This window comes from Lissotriton helveticus, chromosome 5_1, assembly GCF_964261635.1.
Source record: "Lissotriton helveticus chromosome 5_1, aLisHel1.1, whole genome shotgun sequence".
In the NCBI taxonomy this organism is placed as follows: domain Eukaryota; kingdom Metazoa; phylum Chordata; class Amphibia; order Caudata; family Salamandridae; genus Lissotriton; species Lissotriton helveticus.
In genome coordinates, this window is record NC_136065.1 from 332,209,179 (window position 1) to 332,234,633 (window position 25,455).

At 47.7% G+C, this 25,455-nt stretch overlaps 1 protein-coding gene and 1 pseudogene across 3 annotated transcripts in view; both read left to right on the forward strand.

Moving 5' to 3' along the window:
• Positions 1 to 2,942: 2,942 nt before the first annotated feature.
• Positions 2,943 to 25,455, forward strand: part of VWA1 (von Willebrand factor A domain containing 1) — a 369,137-nt gene continuing 346,624 nt past the window's right edge. The window contains exon 1 of one of the 3 annotated variants that reach the window (XM_078642405.1): positions 2,943 to 3,364. In XM_078642405.1, the coding sequence (XP_078498531.1) occupies positions 3,292 to 3,364 (73 nt within the window). In that variant the 5' untranslated portion in view covers positions 2,943 to 3,291. The remainder of the gene's footprint in view (positions 3,365 to 25,455) is intronic. The other 2 variants (XM_078642406.1, XM_078642407.1) reach the window with 2 other exon arrangements.
• Positions 17,419 to 18,408, forward strand: LOC144756446 (cyclin-A1 pseudogene; annotated as a pseudogene).

Sequence of the window (25,455 nt, forward strand, 5' to 3'; positions counted from 1 at the left end):
AAACATCTCCATGTACTCCCCCTTCCATATCTTCTCATTAGTAGCTAATATCAAGTGAGCTCCTAGTGGCTTAGGTATCCCCATATAAGGCAGATTTTAGATTTTTACCTCTTTGCTCTCCAGTTTGTCTGTCTTCCCTGACTACTGTTGTGCCCCCCTGCGTCTCCCCCCAGCCCCTAAAGTCCCGCTCTTGTCTGCAACTTTAGTGGAGGCCCTGGGTTGTTCTTTACCCTACTCCGCCTTCTCCGTAGACCACGCACATCTTGTTTGCTGTCCCTGAACCCAAGATTGTGCTTCTCCGTACCCATCCCCGAGTCCCTTACATTGAGACCTTTCCTAAGGCGGCCTCCCCGATTTCTTGATGATCTTTTGCTTCGACCCCACTGATACCATTTTGGAGTTGTTAGCCTCGCCTCACAGAAACGTACCTGGCACCACCGTCGGTGCCTACTCGTGAGCCCGCTGCTTTACCATCTGTTCTTGTCTCCAGGTGCTGTCCGATTTACAATGGCTGGACACCCAGATACTGTAAAACACTATATGTAGATTGATTAGAAAGACAGCCCCTCCGAGGCCATCTAGCCACAAAACTGATTCCTCCACCTGCACCTCATCCTCATCCCACAATTTCCCTTCCTCCAAGCTTCTTCATAATCAAGTAATGACACACCCACCTCATCTTTCCCGAGTACAAATTGGGCTTTCTCTTTCGCCCATCCTTGCACATGTCTGTCAGTTTCACAACACTACTTATGAGGGGACCGAACCTTGCCCTCCTCACCTTTCCACTAATGCAGGACAGGTCATCCTGTGCTCTGTTCCACTGGGGGTTGTTCCAAACCCACCAACATGGTGCACCGCCAAGGCCAAACTAGATCTTCTTGGGGCAGTGATCTTGTCATCCACCGCTACTGTCCACCTGGTTGCACAGGTTCGAGCCCTCCCTTCGCCTCAGTGCCACCAAGCTGCACTAAGCTCTCCCAAGTCTGCAACACCTGACTCTCCGTCAACGTGTAAAACAGAGAAGAGACCCTGCGTGCTGACATAACCCCTATTTTGCACCACCCTCATCTCCGAAAACTCTTGCCAATCACCCAGTGCATTGCATGCCTCCAAGGATGCCGACCGATGGGTAAACAGGGGTTTCGCAGAAACTGTAGACTGGGAACCTCCCCCAGGAACCTTCCGTCCCTGTTCCCCCAACCAACCTATGACTTGCACCCCTGCCTCCTTTTCCATAACCTTTCAGAGGGTGCCGCCTTAACGCAATGCCCATTCCACTGATCTCCTCGTGCCTACCTGCAGCCCTCATACCCTCTTCTTGGTCACTCCCATCTCCCTCGCTCCATTCTAAGTTGGCCATTGGCACAACAGGAGCTATCCAATCACCCCAACCCTCGCCCACACCCCACCTGACTCCCTTGAGGCCCCTGACCCCAGCCCCTATATCACATCCTTCTTGGCTGCCCTTCCCCCCACCCTTCCCACTGCCACTGGGCCCAATTAGCCTTGACCCCCTTTGGTGATCACCCAAGATAACTGTCAATGTCCCAATCAATAGGGTTCCACATGGATTTCCCAGCTGATTTGCAGTAAATTGAATCTTCTTTCAGCTGATGGTATATTTTTATAAAATTCACCTTCACTTAATGCCCATCATCCCCATTTCAAACTTCCTCCTTGCGCATACTTTCGCCCTCACTTTAATCCCCTCCCACCTCCTGACTGTTCGGCATAATATATTGAGAGCTACCTTGGAATCGCCGCACAGAGGCGCCCTCACCCCTCCCTTTTATTGAGGCAGGGTGTGCGCCTGCAGCGGCCCCGCCCACATTCTCCAACAGCGAGGCCTCACTCGCTACCAGAGAGCCTTGTGCTCCCCCCAGCCTGCCTCATCTAGTTAGCGTGCCTCCACATGCCGACCCCGCCCGCTGTCAAAGTGGGAGGGCCATTTGTGCCCACCATGGGCCCCATGCCTCAATATGCCCTTTATAGGGGCCGCGGTCCTAGTACAGGAGCTGCCCCATTTACCTACCAGTTGACCATCATGGCCAAGGGGTCCAGTGGGGTAGTAAGCAGGCCCACACCACTGTTACAACCCACTCAGCAGCATTCTGAGTAGAGCAAGGAAGCCCCGTCTACCACCAGATCTAGGCTCCCCGCCTCCTCCACAAGCTGGCCTGGTCTAGTCTGTCTACCGTCGACGAGCTGGACGTCGCCATCTCCAGCAGGTAACCAGCTAAGCTAATCACAGCACAAACTGGCAAAAAGTTATCTTTCAGGTACCAGCCACAATGTCACCAAGACAAAATGGTGCCTGGTACCGCAAAATGGCAGAATACATACCCCTGAGCTATTCAGAAGCTCCAAAACAGCTCAAACTCCAGCAGTCATCCAACTCCCCAAAATACCAGGTGGCCGTAGCGGCCAGTGTCAGAGAGGAGTGGGGCGGGCGGCTCACAGACTCCACTGCGGCCAATCCTGAAGCTGCCTTTCACGCATGACAGCAGCTTCAGGATTGGCCTGAGAGCAATGATTTGCGCTCCTATGAAGACTGGGAACCTGTGATTTGCTGTCTCCACCTCAGCAACGCAGCTGAGCTGGAGAGAACTTCAATGCGCATGACGGTTTGGCCGGCCTGAGATAGCTGGCCAAATCGTCATTGCATTCTAATAAGAGTGCACACCACTCCCTGTTGTGTCTGCTTCTCCCTCGCCCCCACTTCCCCGGGAAACAAAATAAAACAATAATAAACCCAGGGTTAATATCTTTTTTGTTTTTACGCTGCTGGAAGAGGGGGACACTCCTCCGTCATAGCGAAGGAGCCGCCCCCGGGGCAGACCTCCCTGTGGTCAGCTGCAGTGCAACCCCAAATCCCCCTTGAATACGCTTGGATTTGTAGATTGTTCTGTAACATAGAGTTACACATTTTAAAGAAACACAGACTTGTCACTTTCACAGAAGCAGTTCAGACTTGCAAGAAAGTGTTCCAGAAGCAAGCAGACTTCCCGGGCTCCCTGGAGACAGGAGTTTGAAAGTTTCAGCGCTGGTGGGTGGTGCGGGAGGCAGGCTGGCCACTCCTGCCGCCGCTGCCAGGAAGGAACGCATCAGAGCCGGAGAGGGGAGACGCAGCCTGCCAGGACCGGAGCCCAGCAGAGCGCAGACACCTCCGCCGCCGGCTCAGACATGGGACCCACCGGGAGATGGCTGGCAGCCAGCGGCACCCCCTGCCCAGGGTCATGAGCGCCCTGCCCCGTTCCCTGGAATCGAGGCAGAAGACACCGCGCGGCTATGTCGCCCTGGATTGCCCTGTCTCTGTACACCTGGCTGCAGCTGGCCCTGGGACAGAACATACCTGAAGCAGGTGAGACACGCCACCCCCTTCACTGTCCTTTGTTTGCGGCAGAGTGTTTTAAATATATTAGCGGGGTTTGACAAGGCAAATATTGCTCAGAATGCGTTTCCTGCCGGTGTTTGGTTTTCACATGTGTGCCACCGCCTCGGGCTGCTGAAAGGGCCGCCTGGCACCTGATTAGATGATTCAGGAGAGGGGATGGGTTCGGAGCAAACACAGGGAGCTAGGCGGACATGGCTGCTGTAGGTCCAAGGGAGGGTCATACTCTGCTGATAAGGGAACCCCCAGGCAGCGGTGCTGGACGTCGCACGGAGGCTGCTGCTTAGAAGAATGCACGTGCGTTCACTACAATGCGGCACATTGATAAAACTTCAGAAACTTCACCTGCTGGAGTTTGAAAGTTCACAGAGGCGGGCGGGCGCCGCCTTTGTCATGGAAACCATGTGGATCAACGGGGAGAGCAGTGTTATATACAAAGAATTCTTCTTTGATCCTAAAAGCCTACGAGGGGTGGGCTTCCCTTCCTCGTGAGCAAAAGTAGTTTTACGAAGGGCAGGTAGATAGATGGCTGTGCGTGCCTTGACAATGGATTACTGCCAGAGAGGGGCGCCTGTCCTTCCTAAGGTGCGACGCGTAGGTTGTTTGACGGAGATCACACGTTGAGTATGACACTGGTATCAATAGACGTAGACGGGTTCCAGTGCTGTTTTGCGCGAGGCAGCAGCAGCGCGAGCTCGCCCTTGAAGTGAGGTGCAGCAGCTCCCCCCGCGCTGAGCAGATGAGAGTTGCTTGGAGGGGGGGGGCCGGGGGGGGGGTGCCTTGTGGAGGGGTGGGGCTGCCAGTAGTATGTTTTGGAGTCAGCTACTGAACCTAATCCTTGCAGACTGGCCTCACCCTACTGCTTTCAGCGTCACCGCATTTCAGAACCACAGGGGCCAGTTTGGAACAAGGGCGTATTGCAGGCCCCTGCAGCCCATGTGGCGCAAAGCGAGCCAAACTCTTCAGGGGCTCCACAAGCCGGGGAGGGGAGGTCCAGGACAAACGAATATTTGTGAGATATGGAAGCCCAGGGGGTGCCTCTTCACATTCTGCAAGGGGCGGCGGAGGGGGCATCAATTTGCGTCACACCACTGGGTTAGAATCTGTAACACCTGTAAGCATGCTAAAATAACTCGGTGGGTTAACGCACACGCTGCGCTGAGTTGAGTATAACGTATAAAATACAATTGTAATTAGTTTGCCTTTCTATCGAGTGATGCCAACAGAAATCAGTACTGTTCTAATACTTGTAGCATTTGTTAAGTAGCTCCGAGAGTACTGCAACTTCACGAAAAGCACATTTTATCAACCGAGAAGGCGAAGCAGATAGATAATTTCCCAATATTAACAATGAAAGCAATCCAAGTCCATCAACTGATTTTGTCCTGAGTTCCTAAAATCGTGATAAAGAAGTCATCCTCTTTCAGGGCTCCCTTTAAAAGTCTATTGTGCTAAAATAGCGCCCTGACTCTGCCGCCAGCTGAAATTTATGAATATATAGGTTTGTCAATAAAAGAAACTTGTCAGTTGCTTACTGCACGTTTTGTGATGCGACGGTATGTCTTTTTGCTCGTATTTGTAAAGCACATATATTGGTATGGCCTCGCAGCGCTGTGCGCTGAGAGGAATGTGCATCTTATACGTGAAGTGCTCTCAAATTGCCATGTTCTTCTTTCTGTAATTAATTCGTGTTAAAATGTTGCTAGAGTAGCTCACGATGTCCACTAATGCGCCTCTAGGCGCTCTACTCACAATCAGTGCGAAACAATATACACGTTGCGGTCCCGTGTAATCGTGCGGGCAGGGTGGGGTGCTGGCGCCGCTTTTAAAAGTGCGTCACAGTGCCTCAAGCCCACGTGACTGGACCGGGGGTGCCGACACCCTCTGACAGGAGGAATCCCAATGTTAGGGTTTATCAGACTATGCGGCATGGGAGGACAGTGTGCAGCTACCGCATGGGCGCCCTGCCTTGTTTACATAGTTACTCAAATGTTGTTGACAGATAAGAGCCGGAAGCCATTGCGAGGCTGCCAAATGTCATGCTTGTTGCAACACGGCAGTCCATGTAAGGCCTTCAGCTCTGTCTTTGCCCTCACACCACGATTACATTATATACATTGAGCAAACCTTACCTACTCGAGGAAGGAGGGCGCTCAAATGCTGAAGTGCAAATCATTTCTTCTCCAGTTCTATCTCTTTGACTCATATTTCGTGGCTCTGTGTGTTGTATGCAGGCACTGGTGTTTTTGTGCGCGTGGTACAATGTTTATGGGGCATTTTCTACCAAAGTTAGGCCTTTTAATAGTGTTTTGTTTGCAATCGGTGTCACAGTTGTCAATGCTAGATGTGCCAGTTATCATCCTCAGAAGGATGAAAGGCTGACGATGCCAGTGACAGCAACAAGCCCTTTATTCACAAAGCTATGGTGCCTTTCGAACAGTGAAGTACAGGAGTAGATTTGGTGTCTATAGCAATATTAAACATGTATGAGAAGCTGTAGACAGGATATGTATGTGTGCTCAAGAAAAGTTAGCAAACTGTTGCTGTGGTCGTAGAGGCACCCGCCAGCAAAATGTCACATTGAGAAGGTTGCCTCGACCTTGTATCCGCTCTGGGTTCAATCTCAACCTCCTCAGCTCACTGAACTGTGACAGCCATTTCTCTCGCCAGCCATTTCACTACCCTTCTGCACTTGAACATTGCATCCATAAACAACCTTCTTGATCTGTCAGTGGCGTTTGATAGAGTGAATGAGACTTTAAGTGGAGTGAGTCCTGTGGGGCTCATACCTGGAGGTAATTTAAAACTGACTTTGAAACGGGTCACTACCGGTCCCCTATAGGGGTGTCCTTACCTTTACAGGCAAACACACTGGTCTACTCCTAAACGATAACTGCACAAACACTTAAGGCAGTGCTTTAAATTGGAAAAAATAAGCGCAGGTACTCATAAAAATAGAGGTGTGGGAAGTGGGCGGGGCTAGGGGCGGGGCGAAGGGCAGGATATGTTCATACCTAATGACTTCTGTACCAGTTGCAGCACATGTCAAAACACAAGAGAAATGCGTTTATGGAAATAAAACAGATTAACATATTACACATAATTTCATGCTCCTCGGAAGCAGAGCGGAATCTGCCCTGCACTGGAGGAGAAACCTAACCTGCACCTGCCGTGCTGTGCATCAGGGTACCAGTACTCTCCCTGGCTGCAGAGAAGTGCCGGTACTGACGGCAAAAAAATTAGGAATGGCCGGTACTCAGTACCGGTGAGTACCGGCCCATTTAAAGCACTGACTTAAGGTAATCAATGTCGGCCATGCAGTCCATTTTTACATTTCACGTTTTACTTCATCATGCATTCCCTAAGAGTATTTGCTTTTCCCAGATGTTGTGTTTCCGTATTTTTTCCTACATTATATGACTCTTTGTAGTGCATACTGTGAACCAATTCACCTCTAGGTTTTTGAGTGAGTTAAGGTTGTGGATGGGTGAATATGAGAAAGCATGACTGAGAGCTCTGAAGTTGAGGCTGAAGGCAGCCCAAGCGTGTTACAGTTGTTGTTAGTGGGTCGTAATTGTGTTCAGGTCACATGCACATCCAAACCTTGGCCACACTGCAGAACACACAGCTTGATCGTCCAATATGCGCCAATTGCAAATCTGTGGGAAAGTGTGTGAAGGAGGTGTACAGCTGGTGAAATATTCATGGTGACATTGTAAAAGAAAATGAAGTGGTTACAGGTGAATGGGAGGGTCGTGTGGGGGAAGTGACGTAGAGATGATGAAAGGAAGTACATGCAGTCGGACAGAGTTAAAACACAGTTCCCAAGAAATGTGAGATGTACTGAGGAACGATTTCAGAACAATATGGGGGATAGGGGCATAAGCGTCTAATAGAGCCGGAGACTGCCGAGGAAATTGGTGTAAAGGGCAGAGCAGGAGTTACTCAGGCACTCCAAAGACCGCCTACCACTTCTACTGACATCAGTAATGTTTAATCAACAATCTCTTTTTTCAGAATTGAAACAATTTAAAATTCAAATAATTTACAAGAAAATCATCGTAGTTACTCTTTTATTTGATACTCCTAATAAGCATAGTCAACAGCCGGGCTTGTTTTAGGCATATATCCAATGCAGTGTTTTATATCTGGATGCAATAACAACTGAGAGAGAGGCTCCCAAACACTGCTCAGTGGGCACGCTGTGTGACGAACCAAATGTTAGCTTACAAGTTTTAAGCCAAGCCCATTATTACATAGGCTGCAGCCATTAGAAAAGAATCTCAGCTCTGCTTTTTTGGCAACGCCCCTTTCAGAGACCCACCACCTTAATCATCCTACTTAAAGCACCGATGGTGGACCACACTATACACCGCAAAACTCCAGCTTTATTTGGTATCTCAAGACTGCCTAACTTTCATCGTACTGAGACGGACTTTCCTCACCACCCTCCTTTTCCCTCCGCTATAGTATTCTCGGACCCCCTTCTTCCAACCACACTGCTTTTCTTCTCTCCTGGACCCATCTCCTGCTGAAGACCCACTGTAGCATTTGTGCTGCCGACACCCAAATCCTATTATTTTCTTAAGTCATTCAATCCCAACTTGGCCCCCACTCACCAAAATACAAATTCTACTTTTGTGTCATCTGCTTACTTTAGAATTCCTCTCACCCCCCAAAAACTGAAGTAGATTGTTCTGCTCCCTCTCATAATGACTGCCCATACTGTGGACTACCCAGCCCCTGGTCCATTGCCCAGAACTGATGAGTAATCATTAACCCTTCACTCTGCTTTGCATCTCACCATCCTCACTTGGCAGACCTCTGCTAATTCAGAGTCCAAACTCATCGAGTCACTTTCATCTAAGTCATTTTCATCTAAGATGTGCATTACATTTTAGAGGCCCTTTACATCCAGTCCTTTTTATGGGCTCCAATTTCATGAACTTTTTAATATCAGGCATGGAAAATGAATCATATAATACTCAGCATTACTGTAGAACTAAAGTAACTATCAGGACAGCTTTTCACCTTAAACCAGTCCCCCATCGAGACTACTATTTTCAGTACTACTAATAGAACCACTTATATTTCATCTACCATTGCTACAATGACTGCTTTCCCTAGCTTACCAACAGAACTACCACCTGTAATACTATCACCAACTTCATTTATACTAAAACTGCTGCTAGCACCACTGCAACACCTACTGCTAACACCAGTAATATCTGTTACACCTGGCCCTTTCTGCATGGTCACCCTAGAATGTTTCGATTTCCTCTGCCTTCTTTTGCTGAACTCGGTATTGGCTTTTAGGACTCTGCACTTTTTTCCCACTAACCAGGGGTAAAATGCTTGAGTTCTCGCCCTAAAACATGGCAAACTTGGCCTACATCTGATTGGTACATTAAAATGCTTGTTGGTCCCCGGCATGTACCCATTGCATGTAAATTAAATGCTACTAGTGAGCTGTTGCAGCAATCATTGTGCGACCCACTAAGGTAGCCCTTTAAAGTTTGTCTCTGGCCAGCCTGTAGTGTGGTTTTAAACTGCCGTTTCGACCTGGCAAAGTAAACAATTTTCCAAACCTCACCCTTCCTTTTTAGGTTTTGCCTAGAGCGTGCACGCGCTGCCAGTTAAAGCCACTGTAATAAAAACGTACTTATCATTGGTTGGCTTCTGCTTTACTCTGGTTTCCTTGCTTCTTGTTGGTCACACCTCCTACTCCCTGCCAGCTGCTCACCTCCTCCTGCAGTCTTCTCCAGGCTTCACTCCATGCCGTGGAGCATGGACCTAGCACGGCCTCCTGCTTGCGGCCAATATCCTTACGCTGGCCACATGCTGCTACAGGCACTTAAAAAAAATAACTTTGGGGCATACACTCTTATAGAGTGTATGGCACTGTAAGGTCTCCCCCCACACCACTATCTGTTTTCCCCCAACCCCTGCTGACTGTTTACACACCGCTATCCCCTCTGTCCATTTCCACCCCACCTCCCACCCGTTTTACCCTCATCCTTGTCTGTTTTCCCCCACCCCATCCTTTCTGCTTCCTAACCCTCTGTCCATTTTGCCACCTGCTGTCTATTTTATTTCTGCCGCCGTACTCCCTAGTCTTGCTAAACGCTCCCCTGGCACTGTTTTTGAACATATTGCAAACCAGCATGAGCTAGCCTGCAATATGTCTTAAATGAAAAAAAAATGCTATTACATAGTAAGAGCGGGCTACTTCATAGCAATTTTCAAAAAAAGATTGAAGCCATGCTCGCGCTGTGCAACATGTCTGAAAAACCATTTACAGAACTAACAGGTGTTGCAAAGGGAAACCTATTGGCTTTGCCAATGCTTGTTAATACTTATAAATCTTCAATCCGATAAATAGCAATTTGTCAGAAGACATAGCCTGTCAGTTGACCTCTGTCTTTGAAACAACAAATGTGAAATATAAACGCCGAATTAAAGGCATTTTTATTGCTCAGAATTTCTGACCCACCAAAAATTGGCTGGTGATGACCAGTGGGTCGCGACCCACATGTTCGAAAACACATGAGATAAATAGTGTGTACCCTTTGGGTGTGGTGATATTTGTGTAAACGATATTTAGGGCAAGTTGTTTAGATACTGGCGATGATATTCTGGAACCATGCCTTAGTAGACATTGTCAAAAGGAAATCCAACCATTTCCAAACCTGAAAATGGTTGGATATTTTCTAGTCCTCGATGGGAATAGGAAGAGAACATCCCCCGATTTGGTGGTGGTTTGAGGGAAGGGCTTTCTCTACAAGTGGAGAAAGCAAATAAAGATATATGCTTTTGAACATTTGACTGCCCTTCACCCTGCAATGTTGGATGCTATGTACAGATCTGGACATGGGAATAGGCAGCCTTAAATAAGTATCATAATAGGTACGCTTGGAAACCTGCACCTGGTGTATCTTTTACATCTGTACTATTACACCTATTTTGAGAATAGCAAAAAAGTGTAAAAGTAAATTTAGACTTCTTCTTAGAACTCCACCTGTACCTCAATTCAATCTTTGTGAAACTGCCCCTTAATGTAATATCCCTGCCCACTACATACATACTTCCATCAACGTTCTCCTCATCTCTGTTCCTCTTCACATCACTGGAAAAGCAAATTTCCCAGTATTGTAATGTGAGGGTTTGCTCACATTGCCCTTGCCTGGTAGGCTGTCTCCTCAGCCATCCCACCCTTTGCCTTTGCTAGCCTTACTCACTGGAGCAGAACCACCTTCTAGTAAACAGTTTCGTAGTTTATAAGAATTTCCTCTGTACTTTGTCCCAAGTAAGCCTATCCAATTGACTTCCCATTCTCACTCCTTTTACTTAGCACCCTCCCCTAACAGCAGTTCTAGCAAAAAAACACACATTTTTAATGTATTAAAGCCCCTGTCTGTGCCTACCCACCCCACAAGTTCTAACTCCAATAAGTAGTGCCACCGAAGGAAAAGTACATCCGTTTGAACCATTATAGGTTGTAGTGACGTCTCTTTGTCTTATATCCAAAATTCAAAATAATTTCTTTAGTAATTTCACTTTCAGAACAAATTATTGTATTTCGAAATTTTATTTCAATAATTTTCTGGAGCCGAGCAAAAGCCATGAGTAGGTCTTGTGGCTGGGCATGGCCTGCTGACTGGCATTCCCAGCTGACTAGGTTGTGGAAGTGATACTTCTTGAAGCAAACCTCCGAAGATATGAGCAATGGCCAGGGTTACACAAGTGAGTATTTGCACGCACGTGCCAATGTTTATGTTAGTGCCTTTGAGGTGGGTCAATGGTGAATGGATGATGAGGGTTTAAGGGATTGTCGCTCAGGTCTGTCACTCAATCTTGGATTCTGGCAGCCATCTTCGACATCAGGTGGGAATCTATGGCATAATGGGACAATGAGGGCGTCAAAAACGACCCACACGTTGTTGGAGATAGGGCAGGCATAAGGTGACCACTACTGGTATAATGGTACGCCTGTCATATGTTGGTGATCACTTGGACATTATGGGAATTCACTAATCCAAGTGCATCTCAGGGCACTTGACCGACTCCCAGCCCATACATAAAAGGTGTATTCTGTTCTCCTGTTGGGATTCTTTCATTGCTTTTTCAAGTATACCTCACTGATGTCCTCTGGAATTGTAGGACAATGTTACTGAAATGAAGGCGACTATGTACTCATGAAAACACCAAAGTGAGCTTGCATGGGCAAAGCATTGACAAACTTCAGCTTGTGAATTGACTGGTGCAGCATTTTCACCCATTAACAGTTGGATTATTTATCCACGTAGCATCTTCATTGATTGTTAACAACTGAGCTTGACATCTGAATTTGTGTATTTTTTGTTGATTTAAGGGTACCTGCATACACAGCTTTCTCTGAGCACTGTACTGCCTGCACAGATACTTTGAGACCGTGCACCATATATGATGAGCTCTGAAAATCGATTGCAAAAAATGAGAATCAATTTTACTGGTCCATAAAGAATTACTCTTTCACATTGCAGTGGTGAATAGATATTTTTCACAATCAGAAGTATTTTAAAGTGTGGGTAAGGATTTCCTAAATAACTATTGTGTGTAAAAAATGCGTATGCACAAGTTTTCCTTTTAGGAATATAGGACTGCCCTGCATTATCCTAAAGGATGTTCGAGGAGAGCATCCCACACTCTTGGCTGTCCAAGATTCTAGTCACTACTATGGTCTACGCTGGAGCTACCTAGGATATAGATGACCATGTGGGTGACAGGAATCGGTCCAAGCTTAGGAGAAGATATATCTAGCATAAAAGAGCCCTCTCAGCAGAAATGTGGCCCTGTCGCACGGCAGCTCTCTTTGGCATAGTGTGGTCTTCTTTGGCATTATGTCACTTACCAATACAAAGTAGCATTCAGGCTGGACATTTTTATCCTTGGCATACTTTGGGCATCCCTGACATTATGGTGGCCACTCCTAATAAATGGCAACTTGGCATAACGTGGTACTCCTGGCACAATGGTGGCTCTGTTGTAATGTGTGAATCACATGCATTTTATGATAATCCTTGTATTAGATCAGGCTCTTCCAGGCGTTATAGAGGTCCTGACACATGACCCTCATTGTTGGAGTATTGGCAGCATCCTTTCATAAAACTGTGTCCATCCTTGTCATAATGATTCCCATCACAGGGAAAATGGAGTTTAACATAGGCCTAATGCAGTGGCCATCCCTGAGACAATGTAGCCCTGACATAAGATGGCTATGCTGAGCATACTCTGGGTGTCCAGGGAGTATTGGTGACTTTCTCATGTATATTGATGACCATTCATGCATGATGGTGACCATCTCATGCATGGCAGTGGATGTTCCATGTATAATGGTGGCCATCCATTCCTTCTTGAGCACTTTTCTGAATGAGTTGGATTTCTTTCTATATAAATATATTGTATGTATGCCAAACATGTGATGGTGATACATTATCACTGAGGCAAAATGTGTTAACATTGGGCAATAGTACGTGTGACAATTTGATAAAAATAAGCTGATATTTTGCGTGGTGACACGACATGAAAGCATTTCATCATTTGTAGAGATACTGCATTTTATGAAATTATGATTACTGTGGCTGTATGAAATATTTCTAATGCCTTAATCTGTAAGGTACCTGTAACTTGAGTGGTATCTCTATATTGAATGAAATGTATATTGTCTAGAATGTGAGATATGTCTAACCCTATGGTTGGTCCACCTGTCTGCATCCAGAGTCTGTGAGGTCTTGAGTACAGGGGTGGGGTTCGAACTGGAAATGAAAAGATAACTTCTCAGTCATAATGTATGACTTGTTATCCAGTGAAAGTGAGTAGAATAGGAAATGGAAGGGATTGTAGAAGTGACGACATGTGATAGGAGGATCATGGCAAATTACATACACAGACAGTTAGGTTTGCCCAGTTTTTGTGGAAATTGTTTGGAAAGTTACACCATTCTCTTCCAAAGATTTCTTGGAAGTTGAACCCACTTACATATTTTTAGATCGCTGCGCTTGATTAGCACACGGTGAGCATATTAGAATAGGGCTTTGGGAGCGGTGGCCGACCAGCGGGAGGCCTGCTCCACCCAGGGGAGGGTGGGGGGGGGGGGGTTGGGCCGGAGGGGCAGCCAGCACCCCAGTTGGGCTGGTTGGGCTGTGTGCGCTTCTTTTGGGCTGGGTGGGCTTCCTTTGGGCTGGCATTGGGCTGGGAACCTATTTAGCCGGCCATTTTAGGGCACTACCCACCATTTTGGTGGTAGTGACCCAGCAGCCAGTTGTGGGGCTTTTCTGGGGGCTTCTTTCTTTTCCCGCCCTCCCGCCCCCTTTTTTGTTTAGATCCTCTTCTTGGGTTTTTTCCTAGTATTGGTTTTTAGCAAGCTGAGCATGTTGAGGTGGTCTTGTTGGGAACCGGTGCATCGGGGGGGGGAGGGGTTCATTGTATGGGAATTTTGTCGCTGGGGCAGGTGCTGGTGTGTTTGTACAGGCCTTTGGGGTGGCGTTTTTTCCTAAGTACTGGGGGATTTTACGAGGTCTGGTTTACAGTTGCAGTAGATACAAGAAGTTATCTAGTTAGGTAGGTAGGAAGTTGGGGATTGCAAGTTTGTGTTTATAATTGTTGCAGAGGGGAACCATGTTTATGGGAGGGGGTGGGGGGTACGTTAGGAAGAATATATTTAGCGAGGTTTAGTTTTGTACAGCGCAGGCCAAGGGAATTTATTTGTAAGGTGCACCTGTTTCCAATAAAGCTGCCTTTTTCACACCAACAAGCTGGTCTGTGGTCTGTGCTACCCCCCCCCCCCTTTGTGGGCCCAATAGTTAATAAGTGCCCTTAGAGAACTGCTTGTGAAACTCACTGCTTTTAGTCAATCTGTCCGAATGATGTGCTTCACAATGGGCTGCACATTTGTCACAGTTTCTTCGCAGGACCACCCCAAGGATGCTGTGAGGGGCAGTCAGGGTTCGGGACAGCTATCTGAGTTCCACCACAGCCAGCTCCTTCCCTTTCAAAGTAAATGTTTCAATATGAATTTCCTATCCCTTTTTTTGATTTACTTGGCGACGTTTTTGGATTCCCTGTGCACCTTGTTTGTACTGCTTGTGAAGGACTCTTGCAAAATAAGCCTAATGGAATATTCTTATGCTTGTACAGCTGGTTATACAATTGCGGGAAGTGCTTAATTTGTCAAAAAAACATGAGTACCGCTGCCCAGAATTCTATTGACATAAAAAATAGAGAAGTCTCGGTTTCAATCAGACAATGCACAGAGCATGAGAAACGGTTGCATCCACTATTATCACAGTTTAGTGTGTCAGCTCGTCTTACAAACAAACATTGGCCAAGCCACTAGATCTAGCTTTGACGATGCCTTTTATGCATGCTGTACTTCGTCAGCAAAATGCAGCGCAGCGTGACGGAAACAGGGAAAAATCGTGTGCTATAACATGGGCGCATTGTTTTGTAGATATGTGCATGCTCTGTTATATATGGTAGTTTACAAAATGACGTGGGTGCCACCTTTTCTTTATTTACCGATCGGGATGAATTGTTAAATACATCAAAAACAAGCATTTACAATGCAATGGTCTCGGCATTATTAAAGGTAGAGCTATTGGCATTGCTCATGACATTTATTTTTTATTTTTAAATCATAAATAAATAGCATTGTCATTTACATTGCCAATTGCTTAATCGATAAATAAATGGCATTGTCATTTACAATGCCAATAGCTTAATCGCTCGGATATGCATGGCCTATTGCATTTACACCCACACAGAGCCACACACACAAAACCACCCACACGCACATACAGAGCCACCCACACAGAGTCATTCACATATAGCCACCCACACACAGAGCCACCTACACAGAGCCACCCACACAGAGAGCCACCCACACAGAGAGCCACCCACACAGAGAGCCACCCACACATAGAGCCACCCACACATAGAGCCACCCACACATAGAGCCACCCACATAGACTGAAAAACATAGCCTGGTAATTGCGAGCATACATACATGCAGGCAGCACACAGACTGAGAAACTCAAGCATATATACAGTCAGGTAAACACACAGCCACAGCAACTAACAGGCACCATGTAGACTAACAAGCACAAACTAGTAATCACAAGCATACATACACTAATGCAACACATACTGACAAGCCCAGACTGATAAACACGAGCATACATACACTCAGGCAAACAGAGCCGAACCAACAAACAGGCAACAGATAGACTGACTGATACAGCCTAGTAAACGTGAGCACACATACAGTCAGGCTACACACAAACTGGCGAACACAGACTGACAAACACAACCATGCATACACACTGCCAGATTAACAAACAGACAACATACAAACTGCCAAACAGATACAGAGACTGGCAAACACAAGCATACACACACACACTCAGGCAAACACACAGCCATACCAACAAAAAAGACAACACGCAGACTGAGAAACAGACAATGATAAATACAAGTATACATATCAGGCAAGCAAACTACCACAGGAACACACCAATGGACGGACTAACACATGGACTGGAAAACACAGAGACAGATGCACAAACAGAAGTACATAGTTACACACAGTCACACACACTCACCAACTGGCGGGTAGACAGAAAAACATGCAGAGATTGACTATCACGGTTATACAAACGCAGAGAGTGCCCACAAGAGACACATTAAATTAACAAACGTATAAGCGCACAAGTGCACTCAAGCCCATTAGCAAAAGACCCTCTTCACCCACAGAGAAATGTGCAAAGTCTTAAAACACAGACCCATAGACACACAAGCACTTAGAAACACTGTCTGATGGGCCGATAGTTACACACAGACTGACGAGCATGGACATACAGACTTATGAACAAAGAAAACGACAGCCTCACAAACACACTTCTAGGTGTACTGACTAACAGCTTCACAGCCTGAACCGATGCACATAAACACGCACAAATCGACACCCAAACTAACATATAAGAGCATGCTAACATGCAGTTCAGAAGTACTTACCCACAGTAGTACCACAGAATAAGACATAAGCACGCAGATGCACAGATTCAAACAGGCTCAAACATGCGCACACAAGCACATGTACACATTTAGGCACACAGAAGCACACATGTAAATTGATAGCAACCAAAACTCACAAGTACACATATATGCATAGACACACACAACACGTGCCCCACTATACCACCCAGACACACACAGACACTTGTAGAAGTGCTCATTTGAACATTATTAATCAACACGCAGGCAGAAAGTACACACCCACAACACACATAGTGAAACATAGACAGAAATATATATATATATATATATATATATAGAGAGAGAGAGAGAGAGAGAGAGAGAGTATAGACACACATACAACCACACAAACACATAGACACAAATATTAACATACTTACACACAGGAACACACAGTCACATATGAATGTTCTTCTATGCAAGCACAGACAAACCAGCAAGGTAAGCCAAAATTAAATGTTCGCCAAGATCAATACAAAACAGAACTACAGGTATACACACAAAGGTACACGCAAATGTAATCAAAAACACACACGCATACAAAATCACTGTTGCACAACATACACAGAAGCAGGTAACAGTGACACAAACATACACAAACCCAGCTGGACAAGCAGTCACGTGGCGTTGCAGACCCAAAGATGCATACACAGGCACACACAGAAACACACATGTGTCGGACAATTAAGTGGCAGGTTGGTCGCAGGAACGTAAAATCCCAGGTTTTCATCCCCCACTGCGTAGCCCGTACGTTAGTCCCCGCGAACCCTGTACTACAACAGGGCCAGGAATGTGCATTTTTGCATAGCTAGTACGCGGCGGCGGCGCTCAGCTGTGACCAGTGCTCCTTGTTTTATCGATCCTGGATGCTGACCGGACCATTACTCCCTGTCTGCCCGCACAACAGCCGTACGGAACTGCAGCACCGCACCAGCTAATCTTATACCCCAACAATGCGTCATGCTACTTCCTCCAGTGGGTTCTTCAGGACTACCTCCTATGGCCAGGACAACTCCCAGCTGTTCGTTGCCATAATGAAGAAGGAGAACGTACCTCAGCCGGCCCTGCTTCCCCAGCGTATTCACCACAGAGCCGTGCTGGGGGTGCTGACTGAGAACGACCAGCACAGACGCTCATTTTTCCAGGGTGCTCCTACAGTTGCCTTTTTACCAGGGGCTGAGAATGCAGTCCCTCTCCCTGGGAAGAACATTCCTACATGTGTGCCCACCAAACAGGGTTTCTCCATCTTTGTGGATGAGCCAAGAGATGCAAAGGACAAATTTCACTTCCAGGTTGAAAATGTGGAGCCCACTAAACCACCTCTGGATCTGAATGCTGTGAAAAATGACTTTAATCTGGTTCTTGATCTCAGTACAGGGTCTCCTATGATGGTAGACACGTCTTTCTAGTCCCAAGTGGTAGATGATTCTGACGAATTAACAGAAGATCAGTCTGAATCGGGTACTGATTTATTGGTTTCTGAAGAGTACTTCGAAGATATTCATCAATACCTTCATGAAGCAGAGATGAGGCATCGGCTGAAAGCCTTCTACATGCGAAAGCAGCCAGATATCACAGCAGGAATGCGCTCCATCTTGATTGACTGCCTTGTTGAAGTTGGCGAAGAGTATAAACTTCGAGCAGAGACACTGTACCTGGCTGTCAATTTCTTGGACCGCTTTTTGTCCTGCATGTCCGTCCTTAGAGGAAAGCTGCAGCTTGTGGGAACCGCTGCTATTCTTCTTGCTTCGAAATATGAAGAGATTTATCCTCCAGTCGCGCCTCACAATACTCGCGGGGGGGGGACTCGCACGGGGGGGGGGGGACGGGACTTGCGCGGGGGGTTAAAAAATACATTGAAAAAAACCAAGAAAACGTACCTGACTGCCCGTGTCCGCGCCAGAGCAGAGGAAGCGGCTCTAGTTTTCGGCAGGAGCCGATAGCCTCTGAATCAGCACAGCGTGTGTGAAGGAAGCGGCAGGAGCAATTTGCTTCTCCTTGCATCGCGTGTGGGCGGAAAAGACTGCAGCTGGGCTCCGAGGCGCTGGACGGAAGCCCCATCCGCGGGTTGTGCAGGAGCATGTGCGCTGCATCACCGTACTCGGCGCCGGCTGGGCAACAATGGAGGCCACAAAGCTTACGAAAATTTCGAATTCGGGGGCGTGTTTTGCTGTGCTGAGTGACGGACGACGTCACGAGCTAAAGAACAGCAAAACTTACGCCCCCGAAATCGAAAGAGACGGGGCTTGTTTGGAGTGACTCCCTTCTCTTCCAATGGCTGGCCTCCGTTTAGGAAGCCAGCCAATGGAAGTGAACGGAGCACAGAGGGGGGTTTAAACTGCCCTACTCCAAACCATAAGATCTCCGGACCGGAAGCTGCGCTTTGCGCAGCTTATAGGTCGCTCGACCTAAAAATAGCAGTGCAAAGCTGATTGTCCAACAGTAATTGGCTGCATAGTCCTCTGCAAAAACAAATAATAATAAATGTAATAAAAAGACTGCTGGTGTGGAGGAGGTGGTAACAGGAAAATGGGGGCAGCAACGGGAGTGGGAGGTTGGCAGGAGGCAGCAAGTGGAATAGGCAGGTGGAACGGGGAAGCAGTACTCGACGGAGAAGCACACGAGGGAGAAAGCAACGAGGCGCGGAGAAGCACACGGGCAATAGACAGTAACAGAGAATGACAGAGGAGAGAGAAAAAAAGTACCCAATGGAGACAGCTGGGAAACACATACACTCTCATGGCGCGCTTAACTAAAAGGAAAAATCTAGCTCACAAAAGTAAGCAGTGGAAGGACGCAAGTAAAGAGGCTGTGCTCTGGGAGTAGGACAAAGGCAGAGCCTAGGGGCATACCTCATCCAAATGCAATTGACAGTTGTAGTGTTGCGAGAATGTAGGCGAGCCCCCAGTGCGTGAGTAAAGTAGTATCGTCTGGCATACAGCCAGATGCAGACAACAAATAGTCTGGAGAGCTGGGATTGGTTAAGTTGAAAAGTAATCACGTGTCTGTGTATTTATTGTGGGGTCACACCACATACACGGTAGCCTGTAATTAACTTTATATTATCTCACGCAGAGAGTGATATTCATATTTGTTTTACACCAGCTTTCTCAATTTTGTTTGCCTTAAATGTCTTGTTTTGGTACAAAAGTGCTGTCTTTGTTACTGTGCCCAGGATATGTCTAAGATGCTGTGGTGGAGACCCCCAAGTACACAGAAACCTTCAAACCGAGAATGCACAAATCGGTATTTGTAAGTAGTTGGATCAAAGTCTAGGGCACCATTAGCGCGATGGCGCCATCCTTGTCAGGTGATTTGGTGTCATCAGAGACATTTGCACCAAAATACCATTGGAACCAGAAGCCATCAAATCATGGGTGCCCCTAGAACCAATGAACCTTTTTAAGCTGTGATGCCACCAACCCATTTACTCTACACCTTGGGTCATGGGAGAACATTGGAAGCTATTTGATCTATGGCGCCTTCAAACCAGGGAACCATAATAGGTGTTGGCCCAATAGAACCTTTTGAGTTATCATACCATTGGAAATAAGAAGTCATTTAAGATAATCCATCATTGGGGCCAGGGGACTATGAATCATTTGACTTAGACCCAGAGAGTCATATGAGCTACAGCACCAGGTATGCCGGGGAGCTGTTAGAGTCTTGGGGTGATTGGAAGCCAGCAGCCATTTGAGCTCCACTACCAATGAATCCAGAGTGACATTTGAGCTATCGTGCCAACTTAGCCAAGGCACCATCAAAGTGAATGCTGCTATGGCAGCGAAGAGTTCCAGTGGAACCTTGGGTACCACCGGAGCCAGAGAAACCAGGGATTCATTGATGCGGGCCACCAATGGAGCGAGAGTGCTATCCGAGTTAAAGCACTGTTGGAGGTATGCTGCCAGTAGGAACACTGCCACCATCAGAGCTAAGGCACAATCAGAGCGTGACTGAATCATACTGTATGGCAGGGTGTGGGGCAATCAGCGACAGTCTTGCCATGGGAGAGGTGGTGTGACAGGAGCAAATAGATCCAAAGTGGCACCATGAACACGGGGCACCTCCAAAGAGTGGGTCTCAGCTCAGGCATTTAAAGAACATAAAATGAGCAAGTATGGTCTGTGTCAATCATCTTGGAAAGGGCTCCTACAAACTCCCAACTTTCCTATAGGTAGGTTCAAATCTAGCTACTAGTAAAATTCCACTATTTTCAAAATCACCAACATTCACATCGAAACCGTGAAAGGAGCGAGCCTGGAGACCAAGTTCAGACACTGCTTGCTTTAAATAGACACTTTCCATTGCGCCTCTGTGCTCCCTATTTACAAGCCCCTTGTGCCTCTGTGCTCCCAAGGCGTTTGTGAAAAAGGATAAATATATTTTTTGCTGGCATTCGTTCCCTAAGTGCATGCGCCAGAGGTCCGGGATGGACGCCAGGCATTGAGGGGGCGCTCGTTGACGACTTAGGAAACACCAGCGGACGCCAAATGACTTCCCGCTATTGTTCATTAAAGTGGATTTAAAAATACCGTTTTATTTCATAATGCGTGCCAGGTGTGTTTTTTTCTTCCTCGGGGGAATATATCGTCTACGGCAGTTTGAAAATGAGTGGATGCAGGAAGGAATTAGTCTGACCACAAACCTGAGTTTTCGGATACCAGGCCCAAAACGGAGGCCTCAAGGGGTCAAACCCGAACCACAGGGTGCACGAGCGCGTCCAGAATAACTCAGACCTCCGCCACAGTCCCCAAAGGGCGCGAGCATTGACCTGACTAACCACAGGCGCAGAGATAACGCAGACCACACACAAGACACAACCACTGGCCTCGAGATGCGTCCGCATAATTTAGACCCCCACCAGAGGCATGAAAAGGGCACGTGGACCACGCAGACCCTAAACATAGGTCTCAGGGGTGTTCAGAAAGCTCAGACCGCAGCCAGAGTCCTCACAGTCACGTGGGTCACTCAAACCTCCAGCGTCAGGGCTTTCTGAATAACCAGTCCGATCCCATCTGCATGCCCGCAGTGTTTCTAGATGACGCAGACTCCAGTCACAGACCTCAGGGGTGTCGAAGTGACTCAGACATGCAACTGTATTAGTCACATCAGGGCAACAGGAACCCCCCGCCCCAACATATCCAACATCCCGCAAATAACACACAGACACAAGTGTTAAGATTGGGAAAAGTTGCTGCAGGTTTATTATTACATACAACATTATGTAATCACCGTGGGTTATCTTACGGGCAATCCAAGGGCAGGCCGCATTCTCACCACCTGCCCGCCTGATGAGCCAATCAGCACAGTGGCGAACCACCCAACTGCTGCACCATTATGGTAATCACACTACTCACGCCCCTTGCGGGGCGTATCTAGGCAAACCCCCGGTTGCACAGGCCCAAAACCGCCCGAAGGACTACTGGGGCGCCGACACGGGTTCCTGGACCTCCCATGAGGTTCTAGGTTATGTGCCCGCTGAAGTACAGTGTTGCACCTCTCTGCTTCCGGATTGCCCTGTAACTCCGCCACAGCCCGGCCGGCGGCCACCGTCGCCATCCGGGCCCCCCAACACTTCGCTACTTAGGGAACCTGCAACACTAGCTCTGCAGAGCTTCTCGTCAGTTCAAGGATCAAGACCAAAACGACAGGTGAGAGGATGACCCTTTCCACCTCAAAGTGACCTTAGATCCTGACATGAACATTACATGCCTGATGAAACCAAGGCCCCTCTGCCACTAATCTGCAGATATCCCCGGGTCCTTAAACCTTTACCACATTAGAGTAACCATCCCCGGTTCGTGAGGCCATACTACTAGGTAAAAGACCAAGCGGTGAGGAGGGGCCTCTACTGCTGAAGGCCCTTCGTATCATAAATAGGCGTTCCAGCACATGCCACTGGAACTCAACCACACAACCTCACACAAAGCGTCAGAAGACTACACACAGGTTAAGTTACAGCTACTGCTGCAACGCCGTCCTCTGCATAATCATCGAGAAAGTATGCTTACGTTGAACGCTTGTGCTGCCATACTCAAAAAAGCACAGGGGCATGGTAGGGATAATCAATATTATACTATATTACTTGGGCGATGTCCCTTCATATGCTAATACAGGATTGAAATAGTAAAACCGCTGGCATCACCTGCCCTCTTGGGGTTTTAGTCTGGAAGCAGCTTCGGCCATGCTACCTCTAAGCTAGCTTGTCTTTAAGGTTGACTTACGACCACCACCAAGGGGTTGCTTTGACTGGAACCAAGTGCCCCCATAATCCTGACCTGCATCATGGCATGCCTGCTGAAACCAATGCCCCTCTGACACTAATCAGCATATCACCCCGGTACAAATTCCGCTACAGCAATAGTGTAGACTATCCCAGGTTCGTGAGGTCATACCCCTAGGAAAAGACCAGGAGATGAGGGGGCCTCCCCTGCTGATATCGCTTCCTAATCTATAAAATAGGAGAACCAGCGCATGCCACTGAGACCCACCACACACCTTCACACAAAGCATCAGCAGACTACACCCAGTAATGTACAACTTCTGCCAAAGCGCAGTTCTCCGAAATTGAACAGTACTGTGCTTTGTAGAAACGCTTGTGCATCCATGCTCAAGAAGAGTACACAGGGATATACTAGTGTGAAATACATCAATTTATAGTATATAACTTGCGTGGTGGCCTTAAATTTGATATGCAGGATGCAAAGGAAAACAGCTGGCATCACAAGCCCCCTAATTTATCCTGGAGGCTGCTTAGTCCCTGGTACCTAATGGATAGCTTGTCCATAAGGTTGACTACAACCCCCGCCATAAGGAATTTTTAGACTGATCCATTGTTGCCCCATAATTGGAGGCACCAATACCACAGGCCAACTTCTCACCTTGGGAGGTGCTCCTAAGGAATCTATAGCCCAACCACACGAAAACGTGTGTCCAATTCCTGATAGGAGCCCACCGAGCAAAGCCACCACCCATCTGAGAGAAAACAAGCAATGGGGTGTTAGGATACCAGATAGATCACGTGAGCCCCCGCCCTCTAAGCGGGGAAGAGGTGAGGGCCCCTCCCAATAGAGCGCCACAGCGGAAACCCAGACAGCAAATCTGTAATTGTATGACTTAAAGTGCCAGGATGAGTTTCCACACGGCCATTAAAGAGTTACAAAATAACTGATAAGAGCGACCCATCGCTTATTTACACAAACTACTCGCCGCACGAGATGCTGTGCAGCCTCCTACCGGCCCTATCTGGAGGAGGTAAAGTGTCGCCCGCTGGGACATGTGCTTGTGGTAAGTTGCCGCTTGCGTACATACCTACCCAAGTGCATGACAGAGGAGGATGTCACAACTACTGTCGAGCGAACAGCTCGGCGCCCGCCGTTGCTGAGAGGCCCCCTGGTACATCCGGCCCCAAGCTATGGAGCATAAGCTATACCGGAGGCAGTAACAGCAAGCATGTTACAAGACCTAAATGTGTAATGCTGTCTTGTAAGGCCGGCGAAAAGTATGAAAGGGTCTCTCCCCTGCCCCAATAAACTTCGTATGGAAAACAGGGACCAATACGGTACTACCTGGAGGAAATAGCCGTGATGTATATAAAATGTACCCACATCGCAAATACAGAGGCAGGCACTGCCTCCCCTGTTGGGAGACCCATGCAAATCCCCTCACGCTAAAGCTGACGTCCTATCCCGGGTAGCCTACCTGCCGACCAAGGGACCTACGATGTTCAACGACACCTGCCCTAGTTCGCTTGGTAGCCCCCAAGGTTGCTAGCCCTCCACCGGCGTTAGAGAAATGGGCAAGCTTGACTTGTAGTACTGGTGGACGTATGTACAGTGCAGTTCAAGAGATAGACCGCGCCCTGAACTACGCATGCATGATCTCTGCGCACTGAAAAGGCGGAGCCTGCCCAAGAAACTGCCCCTTGATCTGCGACTCGAGGGGGGCATACAACACCCCATCTGGTGGACTTCGCACCGCCCAGCTGCGCCCACGGACCACATGAATGCCAGTTTGCTATGGTGACATACTGAGGCTCCTCAGGTGGCCCCCCAAGTGGGTAGATAGGATCTCCAGTGGTTCCTGCATTTAAGACAAAACCTCCCGAACAGAGCCCTGTCCCCCCCTCATAAGACAATGATGAGTCACTGTAATGGGACAAGGCCCAGACTGCCGAACACAACCCAGTGTAAGCCTGTTTGACAGTAGCAAGAAGCAGGTCGACCACATACATTCACATAAGGATCGGGACAGGTGGAAACAATTACTTATTCTAATGGTAAATAAAATGACTGCTGCACTTGATACTTTTCATCCCATGACCCTTTCCGCCTGAATTGCCATGCCCTCGCTATTGTCTAAAAGGAGCCTCTGCATCTTGAAAATATTAATCTCCTTGACTCTGGAGGGACCTCCCAGGGTGTTCTTGTGGTAAGAGGGTCTGCCTCAACTACGTGTTAACCTTCTCTCAGTTCTTGGTCCACTACTGAAACTGCGTACTACACTTCACTCTTAAAACACCCCACAACTTGCACTCGCACGCTCTATTAGCAAGCACGCCTGACCCATTCCTCCTGTAAAGTCCAGTATGGCAACTCGTGTACTGCATGCCCAGGAGAACAGGACTGTAATTAGCTTAGAATGTGTTCGCCAAAACTGCCCTCCCCTATCGGTACTGTTCACGTTGTGGCGGGCTCAGACCCAAAACAAAGACAACTGCTCCCATCCCGGCTGGGACCCTAAATCACAAACCCTGCCTTGGAAGGCCAGTGCCTACGCCAGTAGGCGACAGGGGCAGCTAGACAAAGGTCTACGCTGGAAAAAAGGCCTAAACGGTAGTGTACATGAATGCCCACTGCTGCAACCACCCATTGGCCATTATAGAATCAGCTCCTGAAAAGCCCTGGCTGCTAGGCAGCGCATTGTGCAGGCATGGTAAATGGCTGGATGTTATCCGCCAAGGGGCTAACTAAATTAAGCACTCGCCACTC